General features: G+C 45.7%; 1 protein-coding gene across 2 annotated transcripts in view; it reads right to left on the bottom strand.

The window, feature by feature from the left end:
• BBS4 (Bardet-Biedl syndrome 4) overlaps nucleotides 1-17,329 on the bottom strand; it is a 94,807-nt gene that overhangs the window by 35,307 nt on the left and 42,171 nt on the right. For both annotated transcript variants that reach the window (XM_039491429.1, XM_039491430.1), the window contains exons 3-4: nucleotides 14,800-14,879; nucleotides 317-380 (exon numbers count right to left, since the gene is read on the bottom strand). In XM_039491429.1, coding sequence (XP_039347363.1) covers nucleotides 317-380; nucleotides 14,800-14,879 — 144 coding nt within the window. The remainder of the gene's footprint in view (nucleotides 1-316; nucleotides 381-14,799; nucleotides 14,880-17,329) is intronic.

The raw sequence follows: 17,329 nt of genomic DNA, 5'->3' as shown, positions 1-17,329 counted from the left end.
GCCAAGCATCAGCAGTTCCAGGAAGATCTGAAGATATCAGGTCACCAAGAAAAACCCATGTACTCACAAGAACCACCAATCCTCATCTGTTCATTAAAGTGATAACCCTGGCTTTCAAAATTAAACCAGGCAAGTAGAAACATTTCAGAAGTTATTGCATGTCTATTCACTCAAACACATTTTCATTAAGTCCTGCTAGAGTTCCCATATGGTATTTATATTTGTGGGTTGTTGGTTTTTTAAAACAGGGAATTGCATTTCAAACCAGAAGTAACTCAGGATGACAGATTATTTTCATAGTCTTCATCTGGCATACCTTGAACATAGACTGCATATTCACACATTCCCTGAGTCTCGTGGAGTTGCTCTTTGATAGCAATCTGAAACAATGAAGTGAAAATTATATCAAACAGAATTCCTTGTCACCAGAGCATCTGTTGGACAGCTGAACATTATTCCCTTATATTAAAGAAATAGGCAATCCAATAATATAGTAGTTTACAAAAAACCCTATAAAAATCCTTCAGATATCAGTATTTCAGTAAAGAGAAACTGTATATTTAAGGTGATGTTTATTTCAGGCTGGCTAAATATCCACCCCAATCTAGTTGGAAAGCATGTTTTCTACGTACTGTGATTAACTATACCAGTGCTCATAACACAAAGGCACAATATCTTCAATCTTTAATTTACCCTGAATTTAACAAACTGAATTTGAAAACAAACACCATACAGTGCCTTACTGCGCTGCTCTTGCTGATTTCCTTCCACTTATGGATCTGGCAAAGGTGACACTAGGTAACTTCTGCATGCAATATAACAACAATAATATTCATCAATCAGAGTTTGTGCTCTGAGCTGCCCTGTAAAATGACTTCTGAAATAAATGTTTCCACTTCACCCATCAGCTGTAGCAAATTCCTGGGGATAAACTCCAGTTCTATTAATGTTTTAGACTTTCAAAATTTTAACAATGGTGTTATCAAGAACCATACCTAAATTCTCAATACTTGTAATTTGCAGAGCTCAGCTTTCAAAGAATGTTTATTTCCATCACACAGCACTTTTGCAGCAACAGGACTGGACCTGAGAAACTGTAGCCAGCGCGCATGGATGTGTGATTTTTTTTAAAGGAATATTTTTGATCACCCTTCTGGGTGTGAGGGAAGGTTGTTCACGATAAAGATGGTAACCATACAACAGAAGAATGGGGAGAAAAAATCCAAGACAGAAGCTTTCTATCAGGGAAAGTTTCAGTAGAACCCCTTTACCGTCTATGTGGGGGGACTGCACTGGGAGAACTGTGGCACTTTTACTATTGCTCCCTTCATTTCTATTGCCAAAGATAATTAGATATTCCCCAGAGAAAATCCCACATGGAATCTATAAAAACATCCCCTGCTAACAGAGGCCTCCACTCGAGGCGCTTTGTGAAGAAATGAATAAAATTGGAGCAGCTGCAACTGAATCAACAAAAGCAGAATGAACAAGTGATACTTCTTGGAGTAAGGGGAGGAAGGAACTGATAAAAGTGTCAAACTCTTACTGGCTATGTTCATGTGTCTGACGATCTGGGATCAGGCTGGAGATACTCCATAGTGCCAGCGGATCTGAAGATTTCATTCTACTATACTCTGGTCATGTAACAGAATGAAAACGTTTCAAAAACCAGATTAGACCTTTGAGAGGATAAAGGAGTATGACTAAGGGTATGTCTACACTACCAGAGTAGTTCGATTTAACTTAACTCGAATTTGTGGAATCGACCTTACAAAGTCGAACATGTGTATCCACACTAAGGACAGTAATTCGACTTTGTGAGTCCACACTAACGGGGCAAGCATCGACATTGGAAGCGGTGCACTGTGGGCAGCTCTCCCACAGTTCCCGCAGTCCCCACTGCCCATTGGAATTCTGGGGCGAGCCGCCAATGCCTGCTGGGGGAAAAAATGTGTCGAGGGTGGTTTTGGGTAACTGTCATCATTCAACCGTCACTCCCGCCCTCCCTCCCTGAAAGCGCCGGCGGGCAATCTGTTCGCGCATTTTCTGGTCAGTGACAGTGCGGACGCCACAGCACTGCGAGCATGGAGCCCGCTGCGATCATCGCTGCACTTATGGCCGTTGTCAACTCCTCGCACCTTATCGTCCACCTCTTCCACAGTCAGATGCTGAGAAATCGGGCGAGGAGGCTCCGGCAGCGCGGTGAGGACATGAAGTGTGAGAGTGGCACAGACCTCTCACAAAGCACGGGACCCCGCGCCGTGGACATCATGGTGGCAATGGGTCATGTTCATGCTCTGGAACGGTGATTCTGGGCCCGGGAAACAAGCACGGACTGGTGGGACCGCATAGTGCTGCAGGTCTCGGATGAATCACAGTGGCTGCGAAACTTTTGCATGCGTAAGGGCACTTTCCTTGAACGCTGAGAGTTGCTGTCCACTGCCCTGAAGCGCAAGGACACCCAGATGCAAGCAGCCCTGACTGTGCAGAAGCAAGTGGCCATAGCCCTCTGGAAACTTGCAACGCCAGACAGCTACCGGTCAGTAGCGAACCACTTTGGCGTGGGCAAATGTACCGTGGGGGTTGCTGTGATGCAAGTAGCCCACACAATCGTTGAGCTACTGCTCTCAAAGGTAGTGACCCTGGGAAATGTCCAGGTCATCATAGATGGCTTCGCCGCAATGGGATTCCTAAACTGCGGTGGGGCTATAGATGGAACTCACATCCCTATCCTGGGACCGGACCACCAGGCCAGCCAGTATATTAACAGAAAGGGCTACTTTTCAATGGTGCTGCAAGCACTGGTGGACCATAGGGGACGCTTTACCAACATCAACGTCGGGTGGCCGGGCAAGGTTCATGACGCGCGTGTTTTCAGGAACTCTGGTCTGTTTAGACGCCTGCAGGAAGGTAGTTTCTTCCCAGACCACAAAATAACTGTTGGGGATGTGCAGATGCCTATAGTGATCCTCGGGGACCCAGCCTACCCGCTAATGCCCTGGCTTATGAAGCCCTATACAGGCGCCTTGGACAGTGACAAGGAACTCTTCAACTACCGGCTGAGCAAGTGCAGAATGGTGGTGGAGTGTGCTTTTGGACATCTCAAGGGGAGATGGAGAAGCTTACTGACTTGCTCGGATCTCAGCGAAACCAATATCCCCATTGTTATTGCAGCTTGCTGTGTGCTCCACAATCTCTGTGAGAGCAAGGGGGAGACCTTTATGGCGGGATGGGAGGTTGAGGCAAATCGCCTGGCTGCTGATTACGCTCAGCCAGACAGCCGTGCGATTAGAAGAGCCCAGCGGGAAGCGCTGTGCATCCGGGAGGCTTTGAAAGCTAGGTTCCTCAGTGAGCAGCGTGACCTGTGACTGTTCAGTTTCTTTACAGAGAAGCTGAACCTGCCCCTGTTTCTTTACCCAGTTACTGTTGACTATCCTCTGCAGTTACATACCCCGTTCACCCCGTTTCCCCCCTTCCAACACACGTTTAAAAATAAAATACATGGAACATTGTTAATTAACAACGTTTTCTCTATTAATGACTTCGCGTTAAAGGGTTGAAACTGGGACGCAGACTGTGCTGGGTAGGGTGTGTAGTGATGTAAAGACCGCTTCTAAACTCGAGGAATGACAAGCTCCTGCTCCTAGAGCGGTCTGCAGTGCCGGACTGGTTGTTTCAACGGAGCCTGCCATCCCTCCTTTTCAGGACTCTGTGTGCGGGGGCTATGTGACCTTGTGGCGGGGGAGGACGGTTACAGATTGCCCTGCTGCGTGGCTCTGTGGTCCAGGACAAGGACCGCAGCGTAAGATCTGTAACCGCCCTCCCCTGCCACAAAGTCACGTACCCCCCACCCACACAGAACATGAAAACCACCTCCCAGACCGACCAGGGTGCCTACTGACTGCACTGTGTGTGTGACCTGCTGGTGATCCTGCCCCCGTGTCTGTACCCTGGTAAAGGTGACTGTCCTATGCAATTACCAACCCCCTTCCTCCCCCCTTCAAACACAGTCTTCTGTACAAGAACATGACGGAAACAGTAATTAACAGCAAAGTATTTTTAATAATCAACTAGACAGTTAGGGGATGAAACTGGGATTGTGGCTTGGGTGAGTCAGGAAGGGAAGGACTTCTCAAAATTTAGGTAATGAGAGCTTTTTGGTAATTGAGCACTCTGCAGGGGTGGAGTGACAGTTTTCACGGCCCCTGGCGCCCCTCCTTCTTGTTACTTTGGGTGAGGGGGGTATGGGACTTTGTGGCGGGGGAGGGTGGTTGCAGATACACTGCAGGGGGGCTCTGTCCTCCTGCCTGCGGTCCTGCAGAACATCCACAAGGCACCGGAGCATGTCTGTTTGCTCCCTCATTAGTCCAAGCAGCGTTTGAGTCGCCTGCTGGTGTTCCTGCCGCCACCTGTCCTCCTGTTCACTGTGTGAGTGCTGGTACTGCGACATGTTCTCCCTCCACTGGGTCTACTGGGCCACCTCGGCTCGGGAGCAGCCCATAAGTTCTGAGAACATCTCGTCCCGTGTCCTTTTCTTTCGCCGCCTAATCTGCGCCAGCCTCTGTGAGGGGGATGCTGGGGCAGGTCGGGAGACAGTCGCAGCTGTGTGATGGGAAAAAGGGAGTGAATTCCTTACAAAGATACATTTTTGCGAACAATGAACATAGTCTAGTCTGTCTCTGTGAACAAGACCATGCACAGCACCTATCTCATGCGCACTCAGGACAAGTTCGAATTTTCGGCCTTCGCATTCATTGCCTGGGGTCTTGCACTGGAGATCAGACAAGCGGGGCAGGACAGCAGAATCTGTGGAGCAGGCAGGCATGGTAAGCCGTAGACTTTTGGCTGCTTAAAACTTAATGTATAGCAGTGCCCTCCTGCTGCAGGCAATCCGGAAAGCATGAACTCTGCCCCTGTTCCACCCCCTCGCGGCTGTCCCCGGGAAAGATCCCTGTATGCTGCCCCTCTGCAGCCTCCACCACGTGGCTGTAAACCGACGCTTATTGTTATGCAAAGGAACAGTGAAGCATTCCCAATACTAACATTACCCTAATTCCCCTAATTCAATGCAGGAGTCGCCGAGCAAGATCACCCTGAGGAGGATCACTGACAGAGATAGAGAGCGCATGCTGCGTGAAAGCCAGCACAAACCAGGGGCCTATGCTGCCATGCTCATAGAGGCAATGCTCCCAGAGTACCTGATGATAGCCTGGCGCGGAAAAGTGTCCTACCACGGAGCACCCAATAAGGCAGCTCTCCCCAGGAACCTCCTGCGGAGGCTTTTCGATTACCTCCAGGAGAGCTTCATGGAGATCTCCCAAGAGGATTTCTGTTCTATCCCCATATATATTGACCTTCTTTTCACATAGTTCAGATTCCTGTTCCATTAAAAATAAATGTTTACATGTTTAAAGCACTTACCAACTGATCCTTCCCCTGATTCAGGGTCCGGGTTAACGGCCGGGGAGGGTTGGTAGGGGATCTCCGTGAGGGTGATGAAGAGATCCTGGCTGTCGGGGAAATCAGTGTTGTAAGCGCTGTCGACTGCCTCGTCCTCCTCATCTTCTTCCTCATCTTCCCCGTCCGCGAACATCGCAGAGGAACCGGCAGTCGACACTATCCCATCGTCAGAGTCCACGCACACTGGTGGGGCAGTGGTGGCAGACCCACCGAGAATGGCATGCAGTCCCTCGTAGAAGCGGCATGTCTGGGGCTGGGATCCGGAGCGTCCGTTTGCCGCTTTGATTTTTTGGTAGCCTTGTCTCAGGTCCTTGATTTTCACGCGGCACTGCGTTGTATCCCGGCTGTATCCTCTGTCTGCCATGGCTTTGGAGACCTTCTTGTAGGTCTTTGCATTCTGTTTTTTGGAGCGCAGCTCCGAAAGCACAGACTCATCGCCCCACACAGCGATCAGATCCAAGACTTCCCGGTCAGTCCATGCTGGGGCCCTCTTTCTATTCTGAGATTGCATGGACTCCTCTGCTGGAGAGCTCTGCATCGCTGCCAGTGCTGCTGAGCTCGCCACGATGTCCAAGCAGGAAATGAGATTCAAACTGGCCAGACAGGAAAAGGAATTAAAATTTTCCCGGGGCTTTTCCTGTGTGGCTGGTCAGAGCATCCGAGCTCGGACTGCTGTCCAGAGCGTCAACAGAGTGGTGCACTGTGGGATAGCTCCCGGAGCTATTAGCGTCGAATTCCATCCACACCTAGCCTAATTCGACATGGCCATGTCAAATTTAGCGCTACTCCCCTCGTTGGGGAGGAGTACAGAACTCGAACTAAACAGACCTCTATGTCGAACTAAATAGCTTCGTTGTGTGGACGGGTGCAGGGTTAATTCGAATTAACGCTGCTAAATTCAACATAAGCTCCTAGTGTAGACCAGGCCTAAGAATTGATTGCACTGATCTTTCACAGAAGAAGGGCTCTGAGGTTTCTCCCTCATCCACAAACTGGCTCCTTAGGAGTAGAGCAGATTGGAGTGGGAGAGGTGGAAAGGGGACTTTATCTCTTTCCACTCTAGCAGTAAGTTGGTGCTGCTCTGATACTCCTGCCAGCAATGTTATCAGCACCAGCAACCCCCACCTCAAGCAAGGAGCTGAACGAAGGGACTGAAAATAAGGGGGGAAATTGACCTAAAATCTAGCTTATAAGGAGTCTGAGGGAGTGTGAGTGGGGAGGTTATTACAGTGAAACCTTATCACTGTGACATGTTTTGTGAGGTCGAAAATGAGGACACACTCACTTTAGCATGTGTGGATGGAAGATGCATATGCTAAGATCCAACGCGAAAGAAAACCCGGGGTGAGAGAGCAAGACAATACAAGAGAAAAGAAACCCCAGGCTGCCCTTCCGCTTGGATTTGTATCTGCTGATCTTTTAGCTAACAGACTCCTCCCACAAATCTGCAATTTTGCATTTACAGATTAGATTAGTATTAGATGTTCATAAGAAGATCTCTCACGCATTTCTAAATACCTCATTGTAACACCAGAACTTAATATAATTGTAGCCAGCCATTTTGCGTGTCCAGCCACTGCTAGCTGAAAACCAAACACCACACAGAGTCCTACAAATTATTCCTAGCTAAGAGACAAGGACAAATAGCTGCACGTTTGCAGTTTTGCTAATTAAAATGGGAGGAGGGGAAAACGTTAAACCATAAAATAAAAAAAGGTAAACGAATAGTGATCTTGTATTTGGGTGCCTCTAATATACAAGTTTATTTTGGCTAGAAATATTAGGATTTTTTTATTAATAAAAATAATAAGCAATTTGCTAAAACTAGAAAAACTGGTAACCCACTAGGGGTTACTATAAGTTATGTGATTTGTAAAAGTTAGCTATAAAAAAAGTAAAAGTAAACACCTCGGAACAGCCCGAGGGAGCTGTTCTTTGGGCAAGGAGCTGACACCTAAACTCCCCAGCAGCTGGACAGAAGGAGGGCCCCTAGAAACCTGACTGTTGATTACTCAAAACCATCTCAAACTCTGGGTAACTATAAAGTTTTGGAATGCTCTAAAACCTACTGCTACAGCATGAGAGTGTATATGCGCTTGAAAGCTAATAAAACAGTAGTTTTAGGTAAAAGCACTCATTTGTACCAATCATTTATCAGATGGAGGAGCTGTGTCCCATGGATTTATTCCTGAAGAGAAACAGTTAAGTTATCACTGCTTTGGGTTCAGAAAGCCCTGGGTGACACCCTCTTATTGATTATGGGAAGCACATTTTTCCATCCACACGGTATCAGTCTCTTAGAGCAAGAGAGGGCAACAAATAGCTCTCTTTTAGAGACATTTGATTAATTCTTTAAGCCCTGAAAAATCACGTAGCAAAAGTGCTTGTGCCAAAGACAATGAACTATAATCCCAGTTTTTCCTCCCCAATTTTCCTTAACTTGCTGACAAAATTTAGGAATCTTGGTAGAAGACCAAACAGGGTGAATTTAATTAATTAAAAACATGTGGTTATTTTAATTATTCCTTCCTTGTGTGTAACAGAAAATGGAGGGGATTTTAAAAATGGATGAAGGGGGAAGAAACTGGATTTGAAGCTGAAAAATAATCTATGAAGATGCACACAATGAAGAACTGGATTTCAAAGTGAAGTCTTTGACAATCTCTGTTTACTCTCGGGTAAGTGTGTATCTGCATCACAAAACTAGTGAACACAGTCTGGCACCAATGCCTATGCTACTGACTGTATAGGAATAGCAGAGGGTGTCGCAGCCTAGGGCTGCGTACAGAAGTTTGTCTTGCATCTGGCCGGCTTCCAAGGCATCAGAATTTCACAGCCAGTACTATCAGTCTCTTATTTCAACAAGCAGTAAAATTTACCAAAAAACCCTCAGAAACACCAAAACAAAATTGGAGGGAGTGGAAGTGTAAAAGTACTAATCAAGTTAACCCTTTCATTTCTGGAAGGTGTGGGTGGCAGACCAAGTCATTCTGCATTGATGCTTCGCATCATTGGTAAATATGGGGATTTAAAAAACTCTTTAATAGACAGAAGTCGGGGCAAAAAGTCAGGCAGAATTCAGGTCAAAGTTATGAAAATCAAGAACTAATGCAAAGGAGGATGCCTCTCTCCGAGAGCTGATAAAGAAATGACTGTTGCCATCAGAGTTTACAGATCAGACTCACTTCTTAGCTAAGCCTTGACAGGGCAACTGTTCATTCAATAAACATCTGCACAATAATGGATTTTTAAGGAATAACCCAAACACTATTTAAACCTCATGCTCTGCAGTGGACTAGATCACCGGGGCCGTGACAATGGGAGGGGCTGATCCACTCATTCCCTCATTCTTTAAGATGCTAGACCTTCATATACTTCTTTCTGGAGTCTGCTTTGTGATCGTGTACCCACAAGTGTGTGCACATGAGCACATTCATGAGCAAGAGAGAAAGGGATATCCTTTCATAGGCCGTAGCCCTGACCAATCCTTCTGACTTTGTTCTCAACGTTTCATTTTAAAAGGCAGTAAGGAGAATCAACTGGGGAAAAAAACCCCACAGTTAAGAGTAACTGTTCTTCAAGATGTGTTGCATGTCAGTTACACTACAGGTGTGTATATGCCTTGTGCACCGGTGCCAGAGAGTCTTCCTTAGTGGTACATGTAGGGGTGGCCCTGCTGACTATCTAGCTCTTTGTGTTATGAGCAAGATATAAAGGGCAGAGTTGCTCCACCTTCAGCTCCTTCACACTGGAACCAGTTAGTAGACTCTGATGCATCAGGGAAGGAGAGGGGTCATGTAATGGACATAAGCAACACATTTTGAAGAACAGTTACCAGAAAGTAAGTAACTTTCTTATTCCAGTGCTTGCATATGTCAATTACACTGTAGATGCATGGTACACCTCATGAGGTAGAGCTCAGAGCCTCATTGGAGGAGAGATTGTAGGACCATCTTGCTACATTTGCATCTTACCTTGAAGCGGCAGAGAGCGCATAATGTCTGGTGAAAGCATGATCTGAGGACCATGTTGTGGCTGTACTGATGTCCACGATTGGGACATGTGCCAGAAATGCTGCTGAGGTTGCATGTGCTCTAGTTGAGTGCGCTGTGAGTCTATCAGGAAGCATTACTCCTTTAGCAGCATAAGCCATCGCGATGCAGCTGGTGATCCATTTGGAAAGTCTCTGAGTTGTGACTGGATGGCACCTCATATGTTCTGTGTATGGCACAAATAGCTGGGAAGAGGCCTGAAAGGGCTTTTCCTATGCAGGTAAAAAGCCAACAAGCGACATACATTGAGAGTGGTGAGCCTTCTTTCACCCTGTGCGCATGCAGCTTTGGAAAGAAAACTGGCAGGTACATAAATTGGTTCATGTGGAATTCATAGATCACCTTGGAGAGGAACTGAGGGTGTGATCTAAGATGGACCTTGTAGAAACAGTATATGGTAAATCAGTGACCAATTCATTCAGTTCACCTACCTCCTGACAGAAGTGATGGCCACTAAAAATGATACCTTTGCTGACAGGTGCAAAAAAGACTTGGAGAGGTTCCATAAGTGCAGACAACACCAAATTCAAATCCCAGGAAGGTATTGGTTTTCAGACCGGTGGGAATAATCTCTTCAGAACATTCAAGAATCTGGTAGTGATGGGATGAGTTAAGACAGTCTTGCCATTTATCAGAGGATGGAAAGCTGAAATGGCCACCAGATGTACCCTAACAGAGCTGAATGCTAGACTGAACTCTAATTTGCAAAAAACGGTGTCGGATTGTCTGAATGCTGGCCTGAGTTGGACACACATTATGGGAGGCTCCCCAAATGGAGAAATATTTCCACTTAGGTAGGCAGCTCTGGGGGAAGGTTTTCTGCTATTCAGAAGAACATTCTGGACAGCCACTGACCAATTCACTTCCTCAACCACTGATGAACCATGCTGTGAGGTGCAGTACTAGAGGATTCAGGTGCAGCATGGATGCATGGTTCTGCATTAGGAGGTCTCTGGTCACTGGCAACGGTAAGGGTTCCTGAGAGGACAGTTTGTGGCGGTCTGAATACCAAGCCTGTCTTGGACAAGCTAGAGAAATAAGGATCATTCTGCTGTAATCTTGCTTGAGTTTGATGAAGACCCTGGGAATCGGAGCACTAGTGAGAACACATAGAGGAGGTCCTCGTCCCTTGGAAACAGGAAAGGTTTCAATACTGACTCACGTCTGTGACTTGCCTTGAAAGAGAAATGGGAACACCTCCTGTTTGACCGAGTCATAAATAGTCCCACAGACAGAAAGCCCCCTACGTGAAACACCCAAACCAGAACATTTGTGTTGAGAGACGTTTGTGGTCCAAATTGAAGGATCTGCACAGACAATGCACCAGGCGATTTTGAACCCGTAGTAGGTGCTTTGCCTTGACAGTGACTGAGTTCCAAATAAACAAGTTCCATAACTTGACTGCCTCTTGGCAAAGGCTGTTGGATCTGGCGCAACCTTGCTTGTTCTCATAAAACATTACTGTGGTGTTATCGGTGAGAATCTGGACAGTCTTGCCTTGGATGTGAGACTGGAACTATTAACATGCATAAAGTATCACTTGCAACTCTAAAACATTTATATGGAGCCTGGCTTAGTGGGCAGTCCACAACCCCTGGGCCTGGATGGGGCTTGGATGCTGTCAAGCCTAATTCCCCACTCTGGCACAATTAATGCTGGCCACTCCAGGCTTGTATTAAACTCCCAGGGTTACAGCTTCTCTCTGACTTTGGATGGGTAGATGCGGCCACTGCCCAAATGCAGAACCCCTTTGAGAATCCAGGAAGGCTCACTTTGGAATTCCTTCCTGTGAGGTACCCTCAAGCCCTTTCATACACCCTCTTCAGGGAAGAGCTGAGAAAGAAAAAGAAACCAGCTGTTGCCACCAGCTAGTTAAACAACATACGCACAAACCTCTTAGGACACAAAAACCCAATCCTGTTCTTAAAAAAGGTAAATTTTATTAACAACAAAAAGAAAAAAAAATACATCTGGAACTTAGGCTCTTGCTAGATTTAAAAAGAATATAATAATTAAGCATCAAAAATGGTTTTCTTGAGGTCCAGCTTAAAGGTTACAAGCAAAACAAAAGCACCTGGGGTTACCACAGAGGAGTCCACAAGCCATAAAGAAATAAAAGAGAGAAACCTAATTGCGTCTTCCTAGACATTTCTTGATCTACTTACATATCTGGGGTTTCAAATGAGGAGTTTTTAGGTATGATCTGATGGCTTTCCATACCTGGCTTAAAGCGTTTTACAGCAATGCTGCTCTGTCTCTCCTCTCCAGGACAACCACAGACAGACAAAGGGAAATTTTTTCCCCAATTTTAAAAGTTCTAGCCCTCCCATTGGCTCTTTTGGACAGGTGCCCACTCCCTTTCTTTTACCTATGGGCTTTTTTAACCCTTTACAGGGATTCTGACTCAGGGATTAACAGGGATTTTGTAGTTAATTGGCTGGCTGCGTGTCCATAAAAGGGAGCTATCCCCTCGCTTCATTTATCACAGATGTGCTCCCCACCCCATGGCTAAGGTGTCTGTTACCATAGTCATTGATGGGAGCGAAGGGAACTCCTTTGCACATGTTGGGTTGGCTCAGCCACCAGTTCAGAGAAGATAACATGGTGTCTGAAACACAAACCAGCTTGTCTCAAGTGGTGAATCTGAGGATGATAGACCGAGCTGAGCCATGCTTGCAGCGGTCTGAAGTCTGGTGTGCGGGGTGACGTATATACATGCCGCCTCATGACCTAGAATCCTGAGGCAATCCTTTACAGTGGTCCGGGAATGCTCCTTGAGGAACATACATAGGACCTGCAGAGTATGAAACCTGGAGAGAGGCAGAAATGCCCTGGCAGATGTTGAAAAAGGTATACTATAAGGGTAGCATACCAGTCTCCTGGACCTAGAGAAACGATAATCATGGCCAGGGAAACCATCCAGAACGTCTTCTTGACATACCTGTTCAGGTTCCAAAGATTTAGGGCTGATATGAGACTGCCTTTGGCTTTGAGAATGAGAAAGTGTTGGGAATAAAAAATCCTGACCATGACCAATTCAAACTGCACCCTTGAATCTTCAGGCAGCTTGGTGACAAAGTGGGATATGGCTTCCCAGTTGGACAAATCATAGCACAACCAAAATGATAGTTGGCAATCCAGAGTTGTAGATTTGGCATAGAATAATTTTTCTGCCAAAGAGATCAAGCTTTTTTAGTCTTTTTTGTCCTGGAGGTAGTCTTAGCCTGGCCCTGACAACTTCTCTCATTCACTGTGGCCACAGCTAGGATGTAGATAGAAATATTCAAACTCCAGGGATGGAGCCTGGTATTTCTGATCCATTCATTTGGCCACCAGAGGAATGGAGGAAGAGGTCTGCCATATTGTTTCAGCTGGCTGCATGATGGCATTGTTCATAGGCAGGGCTACTTTCCCTGCCGCAGAAAGATGGAGAATGTCAATGAGTTTGTGTGTATTCTCCTCTACAAGTTCCAGAGAGGCTGCCATCCTCCTGAGTAACTCCTGACATACTTTAGTCATCCAGTACTGGGGATGATGCCTCCCATACCAGAACCTCGCTAGGTGATGAAGAGGTGTTTTCCCCCAAGGCAACTATTAAGGCCACACACACGCCCTGGTACAATACCAGGCCCCAGGCTTGTCTGGCCCAAGCGTCCCAATTTTTGGACAATCTCTTCTCAAAGCCACAATAATGATAGCAATTACCAGAGTAAGCTTTAGACTTTGGGTACCAGGACACCTGAGAGTTGACTTCAGAGTTTGATGATGACTTGGAGAACAGGGTGGCGTGGTGCCTGGAGGGGTCTTTGGCAATCTTAATCAGGACCTATGTCAGGAACATGGTACCAGTGGCAGCATGGATGGCTTCCTGGCGGCTGATAATATGTGGTGTACGGAATCCAGAGCCAGTCCCACACTAGGGGGCAGAATCAAGACCGGGGCAGACAGTGCTATGGATGAATGACATGGTACGATGATCTATTCTAGAAGGCTGCATTGGTACTGCACAAGGTCTTTGCTCTGAAGCAAAGGCAATGGCAGCACCAACAGGCATAGTAAGTCTCTAGCTGTGATGTAAGCCTCCATCATAGTTGATACCAACATGAGCTTCTGATCTGTAGTGATCAGGGAAGACTGTTCTGTCACCAAAGTATCCTGACTTGATGGTCCCTGAGAAGGCACTCTGAGTGACCCAGTACCAGGGAGTAGCAAGGCACAGGGCACCCTCTACCTTTGGTACCTGACTGACCATCTGTGGAAGAGTCCTGCACCCTAGACATCAAGAAGCTGAATACAGACTTCTGCTTGGACTTTTGAGGCTAGAACTCTGATTCTCTAGGCCTTGAAAAGGACGGACCCAGAGATGGGGATCTTCTGAGACCTCTTTCAGCTGATATGACCAGGAGAGCACTTCAAAGAGCTTCCTTTAGATGAACAAGGTGGCTTTAGTGTCTTATTCTAGTCTTTAAGCCATGAAAGATAAAGCACCCATCTCTGATGTGGCCATCACCCAAATACTTGAGGCAGTAGGAGTGAGGGTCATTAACAGGGGTAAACTTCTTGAATTCTAGGCGAGGTTTGAATCCCAGGGACCCGCCATCTGGAAAAATCCCAAAAGTAGTGCCAGATCAAATGAAATAAACTTAAAATTATAAAGGAAGAAAAGAAAAGAAGTCCAAAGACTTTTGAGAAACACTAGTTAGATCAAGTAGTAGTTCACAAAGAGCACCAATTACTTGACCACTAACGGTAAGAAGGAGTTTGGCCAGGGATGGGGCCATCCCTATGGTTACTGCTAGGGAAAACTCTCTGGCACTGGTGCATAAGGCGTGCCCATACTTACTGTGAATGCACCTATGCAAGCACTTGAAGAAGAACTTAAAACTGTACAGATTTGTAAACAAGGCAAAATATAGACAAACAAAGTAGTTTTCACATTTGCTTTACCTATATTTTCTCTCTGTCAATTCAGGAAAGAATGTAGTTGGGACCCATACTACTCTCTACCTAAGACGACTAATTCGGCAAATACCCCTTAGGTTTTATACCTAGAAATGCTAACCAGAGGTCTAGATACTATACTATAAATTACTATAAAGTACTATACTATAAAGTACTATACATTGTTGTAGCTCCATTGATGTCAATAGAGCGACACATATTAACACCAGCTGAGACCCTAGCCAAACGCATTTACTACAACTAAGACTTCCTATAGAAAATACAGATCTGGCTTAGGAACTAAACAATGAAACAAGTAAACCATTTCCCACTGACCAGCTCTTACCTTACATGCATCATAATCTTTGCGGATGTAGTGCAGGTGTATCAGCCAGTTCCTTCTCTCCAAGATTGGCAGCTCTGGCACTGTGTGGAAAACATTAGCAGAACACACACAACATTGAGAAATAATCCAGCAGAAAACACTCACACATGTAGGGTAACCAGATGCCCCAATATTAATGGGACCATCCTGATTTTAGAGGCTGTGTCTTATACACGCAACTATGCTCCCTCCTCCCCCCTCTCAAAAAAAAAAAAAAAAGGGGTCCCAATTTTTCACACTTATCTGGTCACCCTACACACATCAGGCCAGAAAAATTTCTCTTTGGTAAGGAAAGTCTCCACATGCAAGACAACCTAAACTAGAACTGCACCAGGGAGCACTATTAGTCTCTTGACTCAAAGCCGGAAGTCTGCCCTTCAGCGTTAGAAAGCAAAAGGAGTTCCAAACGGATAGATAGAACATACTGTTCAATAAATAGCCTAAATAAGCCTCTTTCACTGAAAATCCGAACAATAGCACTTCATAAGACGTGAAACATCTGCTCCTTCCAGTGCAGCTTGCTGGAGCAAACAATACCAACACCTTGCCTTTGCATACATTGTAGTCTAATGCAAAGGTTCTCAAACTTTAGCAATCCAAGGACCCCCACTTTGATTCAAAAAATTTTCACAGACCCCCAAACTCTGCTCAGCTCCAGGCCCTGCCCCCATTGCACCACTTCCCCCAGCTGTTCCCCGGCCTGCAGGAGGTGCTGGGAGGGAGGGGGAGGAGATGAAGGAGGGAAGGGGGGAGGAGTTGATCAGTGGGGCCCACTTCGAATACCCTCGTGGACCCCAGTTTGAGAAACGCTGGTCTAATGCCAACAATGGTTTGTTCGGTTTTGGGCTTCCACAGACAGAAAGAGCTTGGGGAATGGACATACTAAGGAAGCTGTTAATAATTTAAAGAAGTCAAATTCAGTTCTTTGAAACTGTGCAAGATTACAAAATGTCACACCTTTGTGGGATATGGTGAAGCCACTGATGAAAAATCTCTTTGATGTAGTGAAGAAGAAAGAGAAATATGCTCTAGTACATCAATTGTAAGGAGCCTGCAGCAGTCATGGCAAGTCACAAATGGGTATTGCTTGGCTGGTAATGCTCATGTTGGGTTTAAAAGTTTAACCCATTCCTGTGCATTTCTTTAAGACTTGAAATATATTATTTGTTTCTCATTTCTGCAGTGCAGATGCTGGCAGCCCAGAAGTAACCATAGCAACTGGCAAAAAAGCTAAATGTTTGCAAGTCAATATAATGACAGACGAGTAGCAGCAAAGCAAGGCAAAGATTGTTGCAGCAGCAGAAAGGATGATGGAGCACTAGAACACATTCCTCCCTGTCCCTACCTCGTGGAATGCAGACCCATCTATACAACTGTCAAATAGAGGTGTGCACTTCGCTTTCATAATGACAGCACAGACAGATAGGAATACCACTTTAAATTTCCATAGCAACTGCTACCAGCTTTCAGCACAGGTCAAGATCAGCTAGGAGAAAGAGGAAATCCAGCAGATTTCAGAAATCCAGAGGGAGTCATGGCAAGAGATCCAAGTATTATCATCTTTTAGAAACTTTTAACTTTACTAATGTAATTTACTAATTTACTTTTAACTTTATGATTTGCAGAGAATAGGAAACATGCATTCTATACTATCACTGTGGCGGTCTCTCACAGCTCACTGCTACAACATGTGAGAAGCAGAGAGTACTTAAAGAATGCAGGTTAAAAACAACTGAAAAAACACAATCTCTCCCCTCTTCCCACCAATTTTAGCTGACAAGTTTCTCCAGCTGTGCTACAAACACCACTTTGAATAACTGAAATGGAAAAAAATTTTAAAAGCCAATTTGCTTTTCACACTACATTTCTAGACAAATTTATGTTAAAATGGCAGTACAGTTAAGAACAGCACACATCAATAACTTGAGTAAAAATCTGTCTGGGTAGGGGGTTGGACTAGATGACCTCTTGAGGTCCCTTCCAACCCTGATATTCTATGATAACACACACTACAGGGATGATTTAATTACTGCAAAAAACTAGAATTTTAAGCCCAGGAAATTCAGAGTTAGACTTAAAAGAAATCAAAATATGTTAAGGTGTGGAAATGCACAGTGGGGCACCCAAACAACCTTAACTCTACCCTGTTGTGGCACTAGGCAATGACCCTATAATTATGTTTAAGATTAAGATTTTGTCACTGTTATTTTTAGTAAAAGTCACGAACAAGTTGTGGGGAATAAACAACAATTCATGGGAGCCCATGACCTGTCTGTAACTTTTACTAAAAATAAACGGGGGGAGGGCTGGAGATGAAGGGGGAGAATGACAGCTGGAGCCCCATGGTGGGAGGGGGGGAACTGAAAGCCCAAGTCCTGTCATGGGGCATGGGGGAACTGACAGCCCAAGCCCCAGCTGCAGGGGAGCACAGCCCCAGTTCCAGCCCCAGCCATGGGCACACAGCCCTGGCTCCAGCGCAGCTATGCACAGC

Source organism: Mauremys reevesii, linkage group 10, assembly GCF_016161935.1.
Source record: "Mauremys reevesii isolate NIE-2019 linkage group 10, ASM1616193v1, whole genome shotgun sequence".
Classification (NCBI taxonomy): Eukaryota; Metazoa; Chordata; order Testudines; family Geoemydidae; genus Mauremys; species Mauremys reevesii.
The sequence above is the reverse complement of the archived record's forward strand: the minus strand, read 5'-3'. Positions and strand labels throughout refer to the sequence as shown.